Source organism: Leishmania panamensis (genome assembly GCF_000755165.1).
Source record: "Leishmania panamensis strain MHOM/PA/94/PSC-1 chromosome 21 sequence".
Taxonomy (NCBI): Eukaryota; Euglenozoa; class Kinetoplastea; order Trypanosomatida; family Trypanosomatidae; genus Leishmania; species Leishmania panamensis.
Window position 1 is genome coordinate 183,318 of NC_025867.1, and position 12,866 is coordinate 196,183.

At 59.5% G+C, this 12,866-nt stretch overlaps 5 protein-coding genes across 5 annotated transcripts in view, besides 2 other annotated features; all 5 read right to left on the minus strand.

Moving 5' to 3' along the window:
* Positions 1-292, minus strand: part of LPMP_210650 (DNA polymerase eta, putative) — a gene marked incomplete at both ends in the record, with an annotated part of 2,376 nt that extends 2,084 nt beyond the window's left edge. The window contains one exon of the mRNA XM_010700551.1: positions 1-292. Within this exon, the coding sequence (XP_010698853.1) occupies positions 1-292 (292 nt within the window).
* A 777-nt stretch (positions 293-1,069) lies between these two features.
* Positions 1,070-3,298, minus strand: LPMP_210660 (DNA polymerase eta, putative; the record flags this gene model as incomplete). The annotated part of the gene is made up of 1 exon (XM_010700552.1): positions 1,070-3,298. One exon carries the CDS (start codon positions 3,296-3,298, stop codon positions 1,070-1,072), a length of 2,229 nt encoding a protein of 742 aa, XP_010698854.1.
* Positions 3,299-4,029: 731 nt separating this feature from the next.
* Positions 4,030-4,475: a repeat region.
* Positions 4,476-4,706: 231 nt separating this feature from the next.
* Positions 4,707-6,476, minus strand: LPMP_210670 (phosphoglucomutase, putative; the record flags this gene model as incomplete). Its single annotated transcript, XM_010700553.1, has 1 exon — positions 4,707-6,476. One exon carries the CDS (start codon positions 6,474-6,476, stop codon positions 4,707-4,709), a length of 1,770 nt encoding a protein of 589 aa, XP_010698855.1.
* Positions 6,477-7,601: 1,125 nt separating this feature from the next.
* LPMP_210680 (hypothetical protein) lies at positions 7,602-9,521 on the minus strand (the record flags this gene model as incomplete). The annotated part of the gene is made up of 1 exon (XM_010700554.1): positions 7,602-9,521. The coding sequence occupies one exon, from the start codon at positions 9,519-9,521 to the stop codon at positions 7,602-7,604; it is 1,920 nt and encodes a 639-aa protein (XP_010698856.1).
* Positions 9,522-9,901: 380 nt separating this feature from the next.
* Positions 9,902-10,347: a repeat region.
* A 632-nt stretch (positions 10,348-10,979) lies between these two features.
* On the minus strand, positions 10,980-11,786 carry LPMP_210690 (nucleotide-binding protein, putative; the record flags this gene model as incomplete). The annotated part of the gene is made up of 1 exon (XM_010700555.1): positions 10,980-11,786. The coding sequence occupies one exon, from the start codon at positions 11,784-11,786 to the stop codon at positions 10,980-10,982; it is 807 nt and encodes a 268-aa protein (XP_010698857.1).
* Positions 11,787-12,866: the final 1,080 nt, after the last annotated feature.

Genomic DNA, 12,866 nt, shown 5'->3' on the forward strand with positions numbered 1-12,866 from the left:
CCAGGGACACCTTGTGTGTGTTGATACGCGGAGCCTCCGGGTAGCAGTACTCGGACTCGCCCACGGCGTACGTGGCGATGTGGGACATCTGCACATCCGGTAGCTCGCGTCTTACCTCGTCTGGCGAGAGGCAAAAGCGTTTCACCCCACGCGCACGAGCCGGGTAGTTCACTGCAATAAAGTTCCCCCACTGTAGGAGTGCGAACGGGGTCACGCGACAGTCCAGCCCGAGGCGCACTGCCTCCACTTGTGCATAGAAGCAGTCCATGTCCACGTGCGCAATGCAGCGCATCGAGTCAGTGCTGAATGGGGAAGAAGAGACTTGCAGTGAAGAGCGGCCGCGGCCATCTTCCCCGGCGCCAGTGGAGCCTGCACCGTACCCGGAGGACATCCGCGCACGATGACAACCAGAAACCCTGTGAAGCACTCATCCAACAGTGGTTATCAAAGCAACAGGGGAAAGTAAGAGTGGCGGCAGAAGCAAAGTGGGAGGAGAAAGCGGTAGTTGACCTCTACAGAGATGAGGCGGGGGGTTTCCCGTTGAGACGCTCAAACTTATGTGTATACGCTCCTACACATCACTGCAGCAGCGACACTCCTGCACCATACCCGCACTGCCTAACTCATCTGATCGGGGCAGAGAAGAAGGGACACTGGTTGAGTGCGTGCACGTGTGCGTAGTCCCCGAGTGCCGCCGCTTCCCCACCCCGCGTTAACGACAAAAAAGCGTCTTATTTCTTCGATCTGCTCTCGCGGCCCCGTGTTGCCCTTTGGAGGCGGCGGTGAGCAGTACAAGCGCATGGGAAGACTAACAACAACAGTACTGGAACAGTGGTGAACCATCACACGTGCCCCCCCCCCAGAAAAAGAGAGACACACAGTCACCATGAACCCCCTTGATGCCCTCGTTGTACAACTGCTCTCCCCTACCTCCCCTCCCACCCACCCCCCTAGTGGATTCGACAAACAAGAAAGAGCGCACGCACGCCGGAGGTGATGCACATGCAGTGACGCCCAGACAGAGCCAGAGTGAGCCGGAGAAGATGCCGTACTTGGGCGTGTGTCCGGGTCAGTCAATGACCGTGACACCATCTTCGTCCTCCTCACCGTTGAAGACGACGGTGTTAGCGGACGTAGGGGACGATCGAGGTGGCGACAAAAATGGCAGTGCCAGTACAGATGGTGGTGCCGGCCTTGAAACAACGTGGGAGTGGCCTCCGAGATGGTGCTGGTGCTCTTCACGGTGCTTGGTAACACTGTGACTCTTCTCTGGGCTCTCCTCACTCGCCGCCTTGCCAGTTGGGAGAGGGGAGGAGAAGAGCAGTGTTGGTGGCGGTGGTGCAGTTGCTGCCTCCCATGGTGAGCTCTCGCTCACATCCAGCGTCCTCACCTTTGCCACGCTGTAAGTCTCGGGCACGACATCGCACTCGTGCAACGGAGGTGTCTCGCCGACCAGCACTACGCTGCTCGTGTCGTCACCGCTGGGGCACAAACTATGTGAGGAGAGAGAGAGGATACCGGCATCGTCCTCGATGTGTACGGAGTCGTTGCTGTCGGAGTCATCAAGCCACCTCTCATCACCGCTGAGAATCTCCTCCACGCCATCGCCACTCTGCTGACACGCTGCACCAGTACCTCTACCGTCAGCAACTGCAGCGATGAAGGAGGAGAGGAGAGTCTGCTGGCGCGTATGCCCTCGCGCAACTCGCTTCTTACCAGCGGTAGTCCTTTCGCCAGTAATGGCGGTGAGAGAGGGCACGGCACCGGTCTCGCCGGTGCCATCCGAGACGAAGCCGCCAATCGTCAACGTCACCGAATCCGCCGCGGCGTCAGGCTTATTGCGGAACACCGCGTGTACCTCCCGCATGGCCACCGCGGCCAGTACGTCCGGCTGTATAGCCTCCGGTAGCGCGACGGTGTTGCTCGACAGCCCACTCATACTCCGGAACCCGCTATTGCCGAGCTTGATGTTGAAGCTTCGCCCGCGCAAGTGATACAGAGCAGTGAACTCGTTGTAGCGGGAACATAGCTCGCTGGCCAGGACGGTGACCCAGCTCCGCACCACCTCGGCGGAGGTGGTGACGCGCCCAAAGTTCTTGGAAGCGATGATTGACTTGGGCAGAGGGCGGTTCGAGACAGTGTCTTCGCCGAACCCACGTAAAAGGTAGAAGACGTACTCCGAAGTGGTGTGTGCCACCAAGCCTTGATGATCCCTCTCAAGGGATGACAAGGCGGTGCGCCGCCGTTTCCTGGCAAGTGGTCGACTCTTTCTCCTTTCCCCGTCCTCCTCAGCATCCGCCCCGACGCCCACATCATGCGTCCCGTCGAGCTTGTACAGCTGCGCAAGCGGCACAAGCCATGCCTCGCGGCACTCCGTCACACCGCCGCACACAACGCTCACAGCGGCGCCGAGCTTCCCCCCAAACCCGCGCAGCCCACTCAGCGGCAGCTCAAACAGCGCACTCGCGCCCCGGTCAGGCAGCAGCAGCGTCTGCTGGTTCGGCTTGTGTCTCGCGCTGATGCACTTTGCTAGAACGCGGTTGTGCGCGATCCCAGCGGAGCAGTCGTAGTGCAGCTCCGCATAGATGCGCTGCCGCAGCCGGTGGACAACGCGCGATGCAGCGCACAGCAACAGGCACCGCTCCGCGTACGCAGCGTCGTCCGCGCCAACGCAGAACGCGCGGCTGCCCTCCAGCCCAGCGCCGCACTCACCGCGCACCAGGGCGCGCATCGGCTCGTCGAACACAGCAGCCAGCGACGTCCCGCGCGCACAGAGCCACGCCTCCATCTCCGCCCGCCGGTCCTCGATCAGCCGCGTCGACGGCTCCATCACGTCCACCAGCGGGTCCAGTGAGGCACCCGCGGCGGCAGCGCGCACCTCCGCGAGCTCCCGCCGCGCCGCCTCCGTCACGTCCACGTACGCCTCGTCAATGCCGGCCTTTCCCACCATCACCCCGGGCTCCGACCGGAGAATGGCGAAGATCTGTCGGCTTGCATGTCGGTACGGCTCCAGAGATATCTTGTAGGAGTCTGGTACGGGGTGCGGGTGGTACTGGTATGTCGCTTCTCCCATGCGATAGCTGGGCGAGAGCGCAATAATGAGCTCAGGACACAATGCCTGTGCTTCAGACACTCTGCTGAAGCGTTTCACCCCACGCGCACGAGCCGGGTAGTTCACTGCAATGAGGCTCCCCCACTGAGCCAGCACGAGAGGCGTCACGCGACAGTCCAGCCCGAGGCGCACTGCCTCCACTTGTGCATAGAAGCAGTCCATGTCCACGTGCGCAATGCAGCGCATCGAGTCGGTGCTGAATGGGGAAGAAGAGGTGCTGAGGAGTGTCGTAGCACAGCCGTGGGTTCTCAAGGATGAAAGCTCAACTGCACATGCGTGCTTGGGTGTCTGTGGTTGGGGTTTGACATAAAGGCACCGCCTCACCGCACGCCGCTTGTACCATCAATGGAGAGAGGAGGTAAGCGGTGAGGTGATGTCAGACGCTGACACTGCGTGCACTAAGAGAGAGAGAGAGAATGTGTTTGCCTGTGTGTGTGTGTTGGGGAAGGAATAGGGAAATGAAAGGGCAGAGAAATGTGGAGACAACAACAATAGGGAAAGTGCGCTCACCCAAACAAGAGAAGATAAAAGAGGCGGTGGCGTCAACGGAAGAGAAGCGACGCGAAGGGGGCGTCGATGAGAGGGAGGAAAGAGGCACCACATCCATCAGCGGAAACTCACTCACGCGAAGCGAGAGAGAGAGGATAAGAAACGCTCGACGTAGCAGCTGCCATGGCAAACCCAAAACTGGAAAGACCCGAACAACGCAAGACACACAGAAGACCGCAAAGGCCCTCCTCATCCTCCTCCTGGGAAGCATATGCGTGTCAAGGCGGGGGAGTGGGGGCGCCGTTATGTCACAAGACTGCGGCTTACGGCTGTTGGGTGGGTGTGTGTGTGTGTGTGTGCCGGATAGGCCATGGCAAAACAACCCTGGATGAGTTGAAGGAGAAGAGGAACCAAAGCTGTTTTTCTCTCCAACGTGTCCGCTCTCCGCCACACAACACACGAGTGGATCACCACCCCGCCCACGGCCGGCCACAGGCCCACCGCGTCGTGCAACGCCGTCGTGGGAACGCCTTCGTGCAGCGCGCCGGCCCCGTCACAAACACCGCCCACCACCGGCACCGGCAGGCAGCGAGAGCCAGGCACGCACACGCCCGAGTCATGCCGACACACTGCGCACCACACGGACGGCGCCAACGCCCCCACCGCCGCAGGCCTCTCCGCCGCAGCGCCGCCCAGAGCCTGACCACCGACAGCAGCAGTGACACACCGCACGGACCTCCCCTGCACTGTAGGCACCTGATGCCCTGTCACCGCCAGAAGCGGCCCGCCACTTGGCGAGGGCGGGTGGGGCTGCTTGGCTTCCTCACAGAGTGCGGAGGTATACTGGGCCCTGAGATACGAAGCACTGAGGCGTGCGTCCCCCCCCCCAATGTCATCACGGGTGTACAGAGAGGGGGAGGGCGAAATAGAAAATGAAGAAGCAAACGAATGACGTATAAAACGACGAGAAAAATGTTCGAAAGCGCCGCACACGAACGCGGGAGTGACACGTGGGTCGACGGGAGAGTGGGGAGGTGCCGTTAGAAATGAAAGAGAAAACGCACACTCCGGCACAACGGCCCGTCTTCTTCCCTGTTGTATTTGCTCATGTAATCACTGTCGGGGTCTTGCGGCCAGTCAGCGATTCCATCTTGGAGACCTGCAGCGCGACTTCGATGAGGGCCTTCAGCGCAGTGCTTGCAGCTGGCAGTGTCTTCTCCGCCAAGTGCGACTTCACCGTGTCTGAGTCCATATACTGCTCGAGGTAGAGTCGGATAGTGGCTCCAGAGGAACCGGTGCCACTCAGCCGCAGCACGAAGCGCGACCCATCCCCGAAGAGCACACGCACGCCCTGCCCCGTCGAGACGGAGCCGTCGATGGGGTCAGTGTAGCTGAAGTTGTCGATCGTCTTGCAGGCGGCACCGCCGAGATGCGGCACGTCTGCCGCCGCTGTACTCTCGACCGTCGCCATGACAGCCTTCGCAGCCTCGGTGGAAATGTTTTCGTAATCGTATCGGCTGTAGTAATTGCGGCCATACGTTGCCCAGTGCTCCTCCACAATCTGCTGGACGCCGACCAGTGGGGTGCCAGGCGTATTGCGCTTTGCAATCACCGAAAGCCAGAAGAGCGACGCCCAGATACCGTCCTTCTCTCGAATGTGGTTGCTGCCCGTGCCGAAACTCTCTTCGCCGCAGAGCAGAGGGTTAAAGTCCGTGCCTCCGTAGACATCTTTGCTGTCCATGAGATTGCCAAAGAACTTCCACCCCGTAGGGACCTCGAAGAGGGTCAAGCCCTTTGCCGCGGCGACGCGGTCGACCGCACCACTCGTCGGCATCGACCGCGCCACGGCCTTGAGCCCGGAGTTGCCGCTCTTCATGAAGAAGGGCACGCAGTCAGCGTTGGCAGCCAGGACGGCAAGTGAATCAGACGGGTTCACGAAGAAGCGGCAGCCGAGGATCATGTTGCGATCCGCATCACCATCGAACGCGACACCGAAGCTTGGCACCGTGCTGACGTGCTTCATCGCAGGATTCGCGTTGCCGTCCGGCAGCAGCCCCATCACCTGCACCAGATCGTCCGCGTACGTCAGATTCGGATCGGGGTGGCACCCGCCAAAGTTAGGGAGGACGTTCGTGTGGTGTAGGGAAGCCTTGGGCACGCCAAGATGGTCGTGAAAGATGCGGTCAACGTATGGGCCGCTGACACCGTGAAGGCTGTCCACATGGACCTTAAAGTCGAGGCGCTGCATGAGAGTCTTGATGGACTCAAAGTCGAACACCTCCTGCATGTACGCCACGTAGTCGGTCAAGCTGTCCACCACTTCCACCTGAAAGTTGTAGGCGTCAAAGGAGTAGACACCGACAGCGCTGATGTCCACCTCCGGTAGCGCCGTGGCCATCTTGATCTGCGTAATGTTGAGCGTTTCCTCGTAGATCTGGGACGTCAGCTTCTCTGGTGCCGGGCCGCCGTTCTCGGAGTTGTACTTGATGCCGAAGTCGGCGTCCGGGCCACCAGGGTTGTGGCTAGCCGTCAAGATAAAAGCGCCGGTCGCCTTGTGCCCATCTGCATCACAGCGACGGCGCACCATCGTCGAGACGGCTGGCGTGGAGAGAAGCCCGTGCTGGCCTACCCACACACGCCGCACCCCATTTGCGGCGGAGACCTTCAGGATCACTTGCACCGCCTCGGTGGTGTAGTAGCGGCCATCACCCCCCACAACTAGCACGTCTGGCACAGCGCCATGACGCTGCAGCGCGTTGAAGGTGCTCTGCACAAAATTCGCTGTGTAGTTGGGCTGCTGAAATACCGTGACCTTCTTACGCAACCCCGATGTGCCCGGCTTCTGATCCTTGTACGCCGTCGTCGGTACCTCCATCGCTACTTGACGGAGGTGTAGGTAATGTAGTGAGTGCACGATGGGGAAGGGCTGAGCAAAGGAAAAGATGGACGAGAAAGGAGGGGGTGGGAGGAGACAGCGGCGGTATCGGAACGTGGTGCTGTGGTGTCAGAGGAAGAGGAGAAACACAGGAGGGGGAAATGAAGAGACTCTGCCAGCCGACGTGGTAATACTTGCGTGGGGTCGTGATGGTGTTGCGGGCGGCGGCTAAGCGAGAGAAGCAATTCGTGGATGGGTATGAGGAGGTGTTCTTATAAAGCAGCAACAGAAATGATTCAGACTGCGTGTAAACTTGCTGGGCACTTCATTTCTTTTGAGAAACAAAGCGAAAGGATGTGCGCGTATGTACATGATGGGCAGAGGAAGGAGGGGTCATAACGAAGCGAGAGAAGAGTGCCAGCAGCTGCGGGTGTAGAGATGCAGCAAAGAAAAACACGCAGTGCACACACACACACGCACACATTCTTAAGTGTCAGTGTGGGTGTGGGTGTGGGTGTGTGTGGGGGGGGGGGTGCACTGGCAGAAGAGAAGCAAGCGGTCAGCGGGTCCATATCCGACACAGAGACACGCACACACGCAGCACAATCGTTGTCCTTGGAGATAGGTGGGCTCCGCCAGCATCTCTGAGATGCGCTACACACGTGAATGTTGTGCGCATGTGTCTGCTCTTTGCCTACAACTGGTATGCTCCTGCTACTAACACCACTAAGTTGTTTGCTTTCTGTCTGCTCCCCCCCCCCCGGTATAATTCCCTTCACATCACACGCAGGTGAGGGGCGGTGTTGCAGAAGAGATGACAACGTTGGGCGAGTCAGCAACACGCATGACCAACTCCATCGCTGTGACGTCGATCCACAGTCGAGTAAAGAAACGCCCAACAGAGGAGAACAGCCCCTATGCTCAGGACGAGCAGGAAAACCGCAATAACGTAGGGAGAAATTGGGGTTCGGGGGTCTCACAGAGCAGGGGCGCCGGGCCTTGTTCGTCTCCAGGCTCATAGCCTTCTAGGGGGCGTTATGGTCCTTATTCGAAACCATGAGGACGGGGACGGCAGACGACGTGAGAAGAGTGGTCGCATGCCGCAGCAGCCGCCCTCCACGTACGTCACTCAGCGCCAAAGTCCCCCTTGGCACGCCGCCGCACCCCCTCGTTCACCGCGGCAGGGTAGCTCTTCAGTATCTGACGAAGCTCTTGTGAAGGCAAGTCATGGCGGCGCATCAGTGTGCTGAGAAGCTGCGGGTTGCACCGAGTGCCACGCTGTACGCACTCCCGAAAGACAGTGACGGCCTCTGACCAGTTCGCAGCCGCGTCGATCACCAGGCACGCCGGAAATGTGCCCAGTGGCGGTGCTGGGCGGGGCGGAGACGCGTGGTCGTAGCGGAGACCCTCCCGCGGCACAAGAAGTTCGAGTACTGCGCTTGCATAAAACACCGCCCTACCCTTGGAAGGACTGCCAGGGAGGAGGTCAGACCCTTTTTGCACAGAGCACGTGGGAAAGTGCAAGACTGACGGGACAGGGAGCAGCGCAGGTCGTGCAGTGACGAGGCTGCGCGTAGCATATTTTTGAAACTCTGGCAGCGGAAAGCGGTAATACAAGGCCAGAGCTGCCTCCCACCAGCCTTGCGCCGCCCACTCCTTCCCCGCCACACTCAGCTGTATCTCGTCCAGCCGCACACCCCCAGCGAGGGCGCCGGCGACTTGCCGAGCCAAGGAGACAGTGGCATGGCGGGAAGAAACTAAGCGGTACCACGGCCGCGACGTTTGTGGCACAGTACGGAACAGATAAGACTCCGGAGCGGCAGTGCGCAGGACGCAGTCGAAGGAAACTGCTGCCTCGTCCCCGGGACATAGGCCGCTAGTGCTATGGCCGCTTCTTTCCGGCACAGCAGCAGAGGTGTCGCGATGAAGCTGCGAAAGTTGCTCCAGGGCAGCCCTCCAGCTCCCGCGGCTGATCACCCACATGGTCAGTTGACGATGTAGCTGAGTATCACGCACCTCAGCGCGATTCAGCTTATCCACTGTGGTCTCCCACAAGTGTGGGGTGCAAAGGCCAGCGGCACGGCCGTAAAGCAACGCAATATCTGGAGTCAAGCGACGCGACTGCACCAGTGTCAGCACATGGAGCCACAGTCCGTCGGGCGTTGTGGCAGACGAAGCAGAGGGTAGTCTCGACATCACGCGCAGCGCCGCGCACACGCTCAACGCGGATGGAGACACATCCTCGGTCGCTTGCCGCACTAGCGTGCCCTCCTCCTCCCGCGCGTTCTGCAGCAGCCGCTGACGCTTCTGGTCACGCAGCGAAGAGACCTCACGGCGATCGAGCGCAGAATAGCGCCGCACAGAAGACGACTCCATCCTTTCCAGCTTCTCTGCCAACGACGCTCCCTGAGGAGAAGAGAGGAGCGATTCTGCGGAACCCTCGATGAGAGAAGGCAAAGCGGTACGACTTCCCCAGGAGCAGAAAGGCCCGACATCGTGTAAGATGCAATGGCGGAGTGCGCGCAGCTCCTGCACCCGCTCTACACATGCGTGAGGGGGCGGCGTCGGCAGGTAGACGAGCAACCGCGCTGCCGTCTCCCACCCACACCACCGTGTCGCACTGAGAAACACTTGTTGCTGGATTGAGGTAATTGACATCGTCATCTCCGACACCTCACGCGGCACAATCAACCCCAGCTGCCTAGACGAGACTGGCGCTGGATAGCTCCCGCTCTGGGATAGCCGCTTCAGCGCCAGCAGGAAAGACTCCATCGAACTCTCGAAGAGGTCAGCAGACAGTTCCGTATGGCGGGCGATGATGTCTACCGTCTTGCACACCACCTGTGGGTGCGGAAGTGCGTCTGTCGGGTGGAGTAAAGAAAGTGCTGCTGCCCACGAGTGCGGCGCCGCAGCCTGGGCGAGCGCAACACATGCAACACGTATGGAAGGCTCCATAGACAGGTGCTGTTCTTGCAGGGCCATCAGCCCACGCACCCACCGCCCGGCGCGGGCACACTCAAGAGCAAAGGAAGAGATAGCGGGCATGCTGAATGATAGCGACATAGGCCCAGCTCCACCACGCTCAGCATGAGAGAAGGCTCGAGCAAACCTCCCCTCTGCTCGTTCCTTTATCGTGTGTGTGTGTCTTCATGTATAGTGAGGAAGAGTGGAGGAGGAGGGAAAGAGGAGATGAGGAGAGAGTTCGTAAAGACAGAAAGAGAACGTACCACGAGAAGACCAAAGCGCTTCCGGCCTCCCCTCTCCTCCCTACACAGACTGTCCTCAAGTGTACCCTGCACACAGCAAGAAGTGGGCAGAGAAGGAAAGAAGAGCACAACGTTCAGCCGCGAGTCCGAGTGAATGCCTGTTTGTTGGCTGCCAAATATAGGGCGTCGGAAGAACAAAGGGGCGCTTTTCCCCTCTTCCCGATGTGTCCGCTCTCCGCCACACAACACACGAGTGGATCACCACCCCGCCCACGGCCGGCCACAGGCCCACCGCGTCGTGCAACGCCGTCGTGGGAACGCCTTCGTGCAGCGCGCCGGCCCCGTCACAAACACCGCCCACCACCGGCACCGGCAGGCAGCGAGAGCCAGGCACGCACACGCCCGAGTCATGCCGACACACTGCGCACCACACGGACGGCGCCAACGCCCCCACCGCCGCAGGCCTCTCCGCCGCAGCGCCGCCCAGAGCCTGACCACCGACAGCAGCAGTGACACACCGCACGGACCTCCCCTGCACTGTAGGCACCTGATGCCCTGTCACCGCCAGAAGCGGCCCGCCACTTGGCGAGGGCGGGTGGGGCTGCTTGGCTTCCTCACAGAGTGCGGAGGTATACTGGGCCCTGAGATACGAAGCACTGAGGCGTGCGTCCCCCCCCCATGTAATCATGGGAAAAAGAGAGACGGAGTGCTACCGAGCACGGGCAGTGTGGTATGGCATCGCACCACTGCCCAAGCATAAATTGACGCCACGGTATCCCTACACCACAGAAGGCATGGTATCTCTCCCCTTTCCCTTGTTTTCCCTAAACACGTATGTACACGCTGACTCTTCGTTCCCCCTCCTCCGCATCACACCGCTGTAGTCCCGCTTGACTGGCATTTTCTCTTGATCGAATACACTTTGAGTCTTTTAAACAGTGTTTGCGCCTGTAAGTGTGTGTGTATGTGTACGCGGGAGAGCAGCCCAAAATCTCACGAAGAGCGAAGGGCACGTCCATACATATGCAGACGCACACCACCGAGTTTCCCCCCCCCCCCGGGCTCCTCCCTGATGAGAGCGCGCGCAGATGAGCTCAAACAGGAGGGGGGCGACAGAGACATAAGACAGCAGCACAGGTTCGAGTGGAAAAGAGAAGAGATGCACAGAGATACAAAACATGTGTGGGTGCGTAGAAAAATGGTGAAAGACAGAGAAGAGCCGCAGGCCTTTTTGTCACTCCTGCAAGGAAGAGAGGGAAGTCCACGACACCGGTTCTGCTCGTCTCTGCGGGGGCCCTCACTCCATCTGAATTCCTAGAGAGGCGATCAGCTGGTCAGCTACGGTAAAGAGAACGTCGAGCGTGGTGCTACTCGTCATCTCGCTCTTCTCGACGTACTCGGAGAAGGAGATGCCTTCTTCACATGCCTTCATGAGCAGAGGGTCCAGCGGCACTGCCCCCCAGAGGGGAACCCCAAACTCGCGGCTGAGTCGAGCACCGGCGCCCTCTTTCTTTCCCATCTTGCCCTCCTCCTTTGGGAAAATCTCCGACTCCTTGTGGCACCCCGGGCACACAAAGCCGCTCATGTTCTCCACAAGGCCGAGGATGGGCAACTTCGCCTTCTGGCAGAAGTTGAACTCGCGACGCACGTCCGCCTCCGCGACGCGCTGCGGAGTCGTGATGAGCACGGTACCGTCTATGCCGTTCGTCGTCTGCTGCAACAGCGAGCTGATGGTAATGTGCTCATCGGACGTACCAGGTGGGGTGTCAATCAGTAAGACATCCAGATCTCCCCACATCACGTCTTTAAGGAACATCTTGATGACGCCGTTCTTGCGAGGTCCACGGAACAGTACCGCCTCGTTCTTGTCCGACAACAGGTAGTGCATCGACATCATGACCACGTTCTCATCCACCAGGACGGGCTCGATACCGCCAGCGCTCTGATGCGCATCCTCGCCGCGCACACCAGTCAGACGAGGGAGCGACGGCCCGCAGATGTCCATGTCAACCAGCCCAACCGACAATCCGCGTGCTCCGAGTGCGAACGCCAACTCCTTCGTCATGGTGCTCTTCCCCACGCCACCCTTCCCGCTGACAATCATGACCTTGTGCTTCACCCCGGCAAGACGCTCGCGAATCAGGGGTATATCAGGATCGGGCCCCTTGGGTGCAGAGGCGCAGATAGCTGCATTAGGGCATCCCTGGCATGAGGGCGCAATCCCGGCCTGCGGACTCTCCGGGCCGACGCACTCGGGGTTTGCATTCTGTAGCGTTGCCATTGGCCACTACCAACTACAAGATGAAAAAAGGGGGAGGAAAGAACACGTAAGAGAGAGTGTGTGTGTACGCTACGCGTATGTGCACAAATCAAAGAATGAGGAGAAAAGTGGCAAATGCACCCCTTCAAGGTCACCGCGCGCACGTCGTTGTTGGCTTCCCCCTCCCCTCCCCTCCCCCGCAAGCACGTCGTTGGGCCGCTTGTGAATATATGCATTATGGCGGTGTTGGAAAGAAAAGCGGTGAGAAAGGAGAGAAGAGCGAAGGACGAGCCGAAACGACAGAGGAGCTCCCGCACACGCATGCAGAGACACAGAGAGAAAAGGGAAAAGACAGCGGCCCCGTCACATACAACACGCCTTGTACTCTGAATGCAAATCCGCGGAACAGCGCGTCAGAGCTTCGCACCCATCCACCTAATGCAATCTTGAGCTTGGTAGCAGGAAGCACATTACTGTCCTTGCTCTCTTCTTCTCTGTTGCAGCTCCGCAGCAACGAACGCGCAGGCAACGAGGAGGGAACCGTAGCAGCGTTACTACAGAAACACTCAACGATGTTGATCAGCTCAGCTGTGCGTCACCCTCTTTTCTCTCACAATGTGGAACTTCAGCACTACTGCCGCCACTTAGCCTGCCTCCTTTAGTCGCATGATTCGTGCGTGCCTTCTTGCTGGCTCCGTTCTACGACTGAGTCGGTCGACGAGGAAGTCCAGCACAACAGCGAAAATAATTTAAAAAAGGAAAAAGGGGAAGAACCCGAGCAAAGTACATCTCTCAGCACAGGCGTGAGCGTTTCACGGCAGCGCTGCTATCACCGGTGCGGCTCCCTCCTCTCCCATAGACACACACATACACACACACACACACACACACACACACACACACACACACACACACACGACACAT